This window comes from Dipodomys ordii, unplaced genomic scaffold (genome assembly GCF_000151885.1).
Source record: "Dipodomys ordii isolate 6190 unplaced genomic scaffold, Dord_2.0 Scaffold69, whole genome shotgun sequence".
Classification (NCBI taxonomy): domain Eukaryota; kingdom Metazoa; phylum Chordata; class Mammalia; order Rodentia; family Heteromyidae; genus Dipodomys; species Dipodomys ordii.
This window is the reverse complement of record NW_012267285.1, coordinates 3106431-3107085: the sequence shown is the minus strand read 5'-3', so window position 1 is coordinate 3107085 and position 655 is coordinate 3106431. Positions and strand designations below refer to the sequence as shown.

Sequence of the window (655 nt, the reverse complement as noted above, 5' to 3'; positions counted from 1 at the left end):
GTCCGTCCATCCGTCCGTCCGCAGGTCCCTGCTGGAGTGGAGCTCCTGGGGCTCCTGGCTGGACAGAGGGGCGGAGGGTGAGTCGGGAACTCTGGTCAGGGTGTGGTCAGCGCGGGGGGGTCATCGCTCACCATCTCACACCACCCACCCCATCGCCCTCCATGCCCGCCCCCCACCTGTCACCTGGGGACCTCACGGACCCCATCCCGTCCCATGACGTCACCGCGGTCACGTCACGGGACACCATCATCCTGTGACATCACCGCCCCTCAACCTCATTGTCCTGTGATGTTATCGCCACCTGTGACCTCATCATGTGACATCACCACCCCACGTCACCTTGCCCTGTGATGTCATCACTGCCATGTGACATCATCATCACCCTGTGACATCACCACCCACATCACCCTCGCCCTGTGACATCATCACCCTGTGACATCATCATCACCCTGTGACATCATCATCACCCTGTGACATCACCACCCCACATCACCTCGCCCTGTGACGTCGCCATCGTCATCCTGTGACATCACCACCCCACATCACCCTCGCCGCCTCCCTGACACCGCGGCCCCCGTGTGGCCCGGTCCCATCCGGCGCCTCACTCGCCCTGGGCCCGGCGGGTCCCTGGGCAGCCAAAGCCGTCTTCCATCAC

The 655-nt window shown here is 63.5% G+C and overlaps 1 protein-coding gene across 1 annotated transcript in view; it reads left to right on the top strand.

Annotated features, from left to right (window-relative positions):
• Cacna2d4 (calcium channel, voltage-dependent, alpha 2/delta subunit 4) overlaps nt 1-655 on the top strand; it is a 67207-nt gene that overhangs the window by 62711 nt on the left and 3841 nt on the right. Inside the window, exons 32-33 of the mRNA XM_013023618.1 lie at nt 25-77; nt 636-653. Coding sequence (XP_012879072.1) covers nt 25-77; nt 636-653 — 71 coding nt within the window. The remainder of the gene's footprint in view (nt 1-24; nt 78-635; nt 654-655) is intronic.